The 6,705-nt window shown below is 43.8% G+C and overlaps 1 protein-coding gene across 1 annotated transcript in view; it reads left to right on the top strand.

The window, feature by feature from the left end:
* Positions 1–6,705, top strand: part of wdr75 (WD repeat domain 75) — a 23,293-nt gene that overhangs the window by 4,699 nt on the left and 11,889 nt on the right. Inside the window, exons 7-14 of the mRNA XM_037686271.1 lie at positions 1,039–1,155; positions 1,399–1,487; positions 1,568–1,726; positions 2,956–3,015; positions 3,878–3,993; positions 4,571–4,746; positions 4,845–5,002; positions 5,563–5,743. Of these exons, the coding sequence (XP_037542199.1) occupies positions 1,039–1,155; positions 1,399–1,487; positions 1,568–1,726; positions 2,956–3,015; positions 3,878–3,993; positions 4,571–4,746; positions 4,845–5,002; positions 5,563–5,743 (1,056 nt within the window). The remainder of the gene's footprint in view (positions 1–1,038; positions 1,156–1,398; positions 1,488–1,567; positions 1,727–2,955; positions 3,016–3,877; positions 3,994–4,570; positions 4,747–4,844; positions 5,003–5,562; positions 5,744–6,705) is intronic.

Genomic DNA, 6,705 nt, shown 5'->3' with positions numbered 1-6,705 from the left:
CTGCAGCTCAGCGATGTGATGAACTGATGGCATTAGTTGCGACCTCCGTCTTGTCGAAGCTCCAAAATTCACGTTTGAAACCCGTGCATTTTGTGTAAAAAGTTGTTTTTCTCTGCAAAAAGAAGCTGAGAACTTGTTTACTGATTTTTTAAATTAAAAGCCGTGTGTGAAAAATGCTATGCTAAAGAGCTCAAACCACACCGAGCGTCCACCATTTTGAGAACCGAAGAGAGACAGCCCATGTCACGTCAAGGGGCCTCCCTCCCATTTTTCTTAGAGACACGCTGCTCACTCCCTCACTGTCCATCCTTCGGTTCAAACAGTCTTATACTGCCATCCAGCGGTCAAAAAAATTTACTACACAAAACAAATTAAACATTTCTTCTTAAATTTGACAGTAATTACTCATTATTGTCAAATTTCAAACAATATTATCGTTTATCGCAATAATTTCTGAGACAATCGCCCAGCAAAAGTTATCGTGACAGGCCCAATGACACATCAACTTTTATAGTTTGTTTAAAAAATAGTTAAGCACAAAGAGGATCGCTAAAGTGAGTTAACTCGTTGAGCATGGACTTTTTTGGTTCATTCGTTACAGTAAATGACACGATGGAAACGTCCGACACACGTTGAACCCATCACAGCAGAGCTCCGCCTCTTTGGTTCCGCTCGTAGCTGAGCGGGACGTGGCGGCTTCATCAGGCTTGAGGAATCTTAAACACGGGCTCGTCTGTGCAGCCATTTCACAGGACCGTCTTCTGAATGCGCCTAATGTTATCGCTGCTGATTACAGATGTCCGAAAGCGTCAGCGCCTCGATACTTATCCAAAATAACACAGTGAGTCAGCAGGGCACGCTCACAACAGTGACTGGAAGATGACAGTAGGTCAAAGGTCGGAAAGTGCTGCGGAAATATATCGAAGTGTGTCTGAACCTCACGACCACGCCCTCTGGTGCAGTCGATCGTTAATCGTTTAATTTCCTACAAAGGCGCTTAATTTGTTTGCTAACACGAATCTCCGTGTGGGTTGGAAGGTTTTTCCTGAAAGAAGACAACAAGAAAGGAGGCAGGAACTTGTTTACATGCGTCGCCTGTCACCCAAAAGACGACTGCGTTGCTACGGGGCACGAAGACGGCAAAATTCGACTGTGGTGAGCCGCATCATTTATTACCGGTACCGTGCAGTTTCACCCGTCGTTTCTTTTTTCAGACTTTCTTGTGATGTGTTGAAGCAGTCCTGAGAAAAGTTCGTCAGACTTTGTGAAACTGAGTAAAATAAACTTTGAAAGGTCGTCAAAGGGTCAAAGCCACGTCGGAAGATCAGAACTGGCTGCGTGGAAGGAAAAACATGACGAGCCAGAATATATTCGAGTATTTACAGTTTGTTCTTTCAGGAGAAACTTGAACCACGAGAAGGAGTACACCTACTCCACCCTCCACTGGCACTGCAGCGCCGTGAGCTCGGTCCGCTTCACCCCTGAAGGTACCGCTCGACGTTCTCGATGTTTGGCGCAACGACTAGATTCAGACTAACGTCTTTCTGCATCCGCTCTGTTGACTCAGGCACCAACCTGCTGAGCGGAGGAATAGAGTCCGTCCTGGTCCAGTGGAGGTACAACCAGGAGAGCCAGAAGGACTTCCTGCCCCGACTGGGCGCTGCCATCACGCACATCGCCGTGTCGCCCGACGGAGCGCTGTTCTGCACCTCCCACAGCGACAACAGTAAGGAGTTCACTGACGGAGAACGGCGCTTTGGCACCTATTTTTTTTTTTAACGTGGACATAGTTTGACTTCAGGGATTAATGAGATTTCTCGTCGAGTTAAAAAAATGTCTGGTGAAATTATGAGTGAGATGTCAGGCGGCGCCTCTGCAGCTACGTGCTTAGAGGAAGAGTCCATCCACATTAATCTAAAACTGCACGCATGGGCTCGGCTCGGGTTCACAGGCCTTCCATTCCACCGGCTTCCAGCTCTGAACTCAAGACCTCCTCGGCTGAGGTTCCACACGAGCCGAGTCGAGCTAAACGTTTTGATTTGACGTCAGTCCTGTGAGCGTCTCCTTCACAAGAATTGAATCCACAATTCAACTCAGTGGCGCAAAAAGAACCGTGAATATTTTGAAAGTAACTGTTGTCTGATGATTCGCCCACATCGAGGGGGCGCTTTTATCGAAAACCACCAAGACCGTGCAGACCAAGTTTCGTAGTGAGATTGGACAATGGATAAACGACTTTAGTCCGGAGCTCCAACGGTGATTTACTGATCGAAGCTTAGAAAATAATATCTGAACTTGTCGTCTGTCGGTTTTTATCAAGAGGAGAATCGATCGGAGCTTTGAGTCGAGTTCAATCAAACTCTGAAGGCGCAGTGATCTCTGAGCCCCCAATCTTTGTTCAGCAGAAGGAGCAAATTTCCTCTGCGCTGAAAATAAACCAAAGTAGTTTCACTCTAATGTCCTCCATGGGTCCTGAAGCAAACCTCCGGTAGTTTTAGGATGATCCGTAGCAGCTGTTTGAGTTTTCATGAAGGGTCTTCCTGGCTTTGATGACTTTAGTGTTTTTGTTTAGAAACCACGAAGAGCGATTTAAGAAAATTAAAAAGAATCAAATAAATCTTTTTTTTTTTTTTATTCTTATAAACCGTTCTGACGAAGAAAGTGATCTCTTGAGAAAATGTGAATATTTTAACTGAAATCTGAAAAAGACAAATTTGTTTTTTCATTAAAATACTGAAGAGCATGTCTCATATACTCCTGTTCTACATATTTATAGTATCTTATATAGTAGTAGTAGTTTATATAGTAGTACATATTCATTGAGATTCTTTGGCTTCGGTTACTTGCTGAGGTGCGTCTCCTTCACATGAACGATCCCCGATGTACAAGCGCGTCACGGCTGCTCTGTTTGAAACTCTCAGGTCGTTTTAATAATTGATTTCTTTCCTTATTTAGAAATCACCATCATCCATAGTTGTGTCAAAGTTTCTGCCGTCATTCAGGGTCTGGTCAAAGGTGAGTTCAGACCGTTTATTATCAAAACTAACTTAACGTGTGTCATAAGTATCCTTTTTTAATTTAGTCATAAATGTTTGTTTTTGTGTTTTTATGCCGAAGCCTGAAGATTGCATTTAAAATTGTTCTTTATGTTCTTCTTTAGTTTGGTTTCTTGCTTGAAATGACTCGTAGTTCAGACATAATGAATCTAAAGGGACGTTTATACTATACTAACTATAAATAATTAATATCTTACCTGTTAGAGGCGGCTCTCTGAACTGACGAAACATGTCTGAAAACGAGTCCAATCATGAAAGTTTGGTAGCGTTTTTATGGGAACGCTGTTTTATAAACTCTTCTTTTGCCATCAGTTTTATTTTCTGCAGTTTTATTTACAGAAGTATTATGGTATGTCTGCAGGAAGTGACCCGGGCTGCACAGGAAGTGCAAAATAATGTTTTGCTGACGTTTTTGAGATTGGTTTTCAAACGACTAGTTGTTAGCTCGTTAGAGTTTAGCCGCGTCTCCAAACTGAGGTCGTTCTAAAGTTTATCTACAGCAGGTAAGATATTAACTGTTCAAAATCTGCCACAGAGCCCCACTTCAGACGATCTGAAGTGTCTCTTTGACAAACAAAAAGCATTTCTGAGGACAGAAACTTGGGCTTGCCTCCTCTGCGTATTTTTAAAAACTGATTTTTGCTTTGAAGAACTTTAAAGTCCTTCAGAAAACCTGGAGAACTGTCAGTCGAGCCCGCTTTAACCGAAAGTCTAGCTACTTTGAAGGAAAACTTATAACTTTTTTAAATTGTTTTAGCATATTTTTCTCTTCATAAAGTGCAGATTTGTTTTGTAAAAACTTTTCTTCTGTCCCCACGAAGGTGAAAACGTCAGAACGGACCTGATGGTGGATCCACGCAGCAAAGCTCTGGTTCTGAACGGAAAACCGGGTCATCTTCAGTTTTATTCCCTGCAGAGAGACAAACTTCTGTTCAACGTGAGACTCTCTGGTTTCTCTGTCGTTTCTTTCCTTAAAACGGGTCCGTTCCCCTCGGTTCCTACTCGGCTCACGTCTTCGTTTTAAGCACCTGGCGAGGCCGTCGTCTCGAGAAAAATCTTTTTCTCAACCTGGGTGAAATAACGTGGATCTGCCTCGATCGTAAAAAGGAAAAATACCCAGAATTCCATTCGCCGTCTATTTGTTTACTTCCTGTTTGAGATAGGTGCCATAATCTTTAACAACCCAACAGGCTGTTAGTTTATGGTTTTAACATCACTTCATCACCAGCAACATTATTGCTTATTATTTTAACGCTAAAAAAGACAATTACAGTATTTCAAGACATAATTTGTCCCCAAACTTTATAGGTTTAAAGCTCTGTAACTTTCCTGTTCACAACCTTTTCGTCGTTTCAAAGTTATTGTAAAGAAATCGTAAACGTTAACGTGAAGGGAAACTGACGGCGCCATAAATCGGGCTTAAAGTCGGCGTGTTTCATCCAGTAACGTTTCGTTCCTGACGACTCTGCGTTTGTGGAGATTTACTCCGAAGTCGTTTGCTTTTCCTCGGACAGCTGGACGTCGTGCAGCAGGAGTACATCCACGAGTCGGGCCTGGAGCAGTTCGAGGTGGTCCGAGCGGCGTTCGACGCCTCGGGGTCCTGGTTGGCTACGGTCGAGGAAAGGAAACGGGAAACTGCTGATCTGGAGCTGAACCTGAAGCTGTGGTGTTTTGACGAGCAGCCCCAGAGGTACGAACGTCTGAGCTGCGGTTTATAGATGTTTGTCCTCTTGGAGCCACGTCTGTCGGGGTTTTCTCGGTTCTGACCTCCGTCTGTGTGACTCACAGTTTCGTGCTGAACACGACCATCTCGGCCCCCCACGAGGCGCGGATTACAGCCGTGTGCTTCAACGAGACGGCGGACAGCCGGACCACCACGCTGGTCTCCAGCAGCACAGACGGACACTTCAAAGCCTGGCAGCTGGCGGTACCGGACCACACAGACGGTGAGCGGGAAGCCCAGACTGGATTTATTCAGGTTTTTAACAGCGTCGGATCGTGTTTGAGTCCCTTCTCAGGTCTGGATAACTGAGAAATGAAGAAAAAAGATCTGGTGTACTTCTAATTTTCTATAATAAAACTTTAAATAAAATATGAAAACTGACTTTATTACAAAGTATAAGTATTTAAATTCATCACTGAACGTTTGCAATAACATAGAGGAAAGGTTTTTATAAAAAAAAAAATCTTCAAATCTGTTGTAAACTTCAATTGTAACGAGTCAGACTCACAAAACAATAATAAAACACTGAGTCCCTGCTCGCCTGACGGTGGTGATTAAATCTTTACCTGAGGAGCTTTTGATGCTTAAAATCAGATTTTTTTAAATAATCCTAATATTTTAATATCCATGCAGCCCGGACTGTCTGGTTTCGAACACGTTTTATGTTCAAGAGGTCAGCTGGAACTGATTCTTCTTGTTCGGCGTCAGATTTTGGATTTTCTCCTCGTCAGACTGAGGATTTGTTGCTCGTTAATCCGCTCCTTCCTCTGATTGTGCCGGCAGACCAAGATCCTTCCTGGTCGTGTGAATTTGTCGGAGACTACCACGGCCTGGTGCCGGAGCGCTGCTGTTTCTCTGCCGACGGCTCGCTGCTGGCCGTCGGCTTCCAGGAGGTGGTGACGGTGTGGAGCGCTGCATCATGGGAGCTGCTGACGACGCTGTCCCAGCCGCCAGGAGGCATCAGGTCAGAAACGACCCCTGCACCGCCGCCGATACTCGTACGGTGGATCCTTCAACCCTCAGGTGGCTTTGTGAGGAAGGATTCTGTATTAATTTGTTTTTGTTTTGTTGGTGTCAGTAAACACAGCCTTTTCTGACAATTCCTAAATAATCTAAAACAAGTAAAGCTTCCCTTATGCTGGACTCTTCTTTGAAAAGGCTGCAGGTTTCTGCTGACCCGGGTCTCATCTCACCTCACAGAACTGTTTCAGTTCGAGTGTAAAGAGCATGAACGCATGCGTCGTGCACGAGAAAACATTTGGCACAAAACGGTCGACCCACATGCTAAAGCAGGACTATTCAACTAAACCGCTCAGGGGTCAGACATCCAACAGTTAGTTTGTTTTATGGTTTAAAATTTAGTTTTATTTGAAAATGAACCCAACAGAGTTCATCTGTGGGCCTGATTTGGCCCCCGGGCCGCCAGTTGAGCAGCCCTACACTAAAGGCTGAAGGTTCGTCCACGCTGACTGCAGCTCGGACGAAAACGAGGCCTCTTCGGCAGATCGACGTCGCTGCCCGGTTCAGTAAAAGTAAAAAAACTAAAGAATGTGGAGTTTGTTTGTTTTTTTTAACTAAAGGCTTTCAAGAGCTCTAACATAAAAAAAAAAGTTTATTTCAGGCTTGTATCGTTTTAAAAGATCGACTAGTTTATAGTTTACAAAATTATATCAAAACAACAGGATTTAAATGAGGTGGCTGGTTTTCCCCTCGTGGAAGAGTTATTGTAAAGTTCAAGGACCTTCTGAGGGTGAATCACTGAATTGTTTACATTTAAAGTGTTAGGATGTAAAAATGAGCTTTAAAGCTCTTAAATTTAAATTTTGACCAAAAGTTTTTACAGTAGTCCCTCGTTTATCACAGGGACCCTGAAGCCCCGCGAAAAGTGAAAAACCACGAAGTAGGCATAGTAGTACAAGTAGTAGG

The sequence above is a fragment of the Nematolebias whitei genome, chromosome 13 (genome assembly GCF_014905685.2).
Source record: "Nematolebias whitei isolate Nwh7 chromosome 13, NemWhi1, whole genome shotgun sequence".
NCBI classification, from domain to species: Eukaryota; Metazoa; Chordata; class Actinopteri; order Cyprinodontiformes; family Rivulidae; genus Nematolebias; species Nematolebias whitei.
The sequence above is the reverse complement of the archived record's forward strand: the minus strand, read 5'-3'. Positions and strand labels throughout refer to the sequence as shown.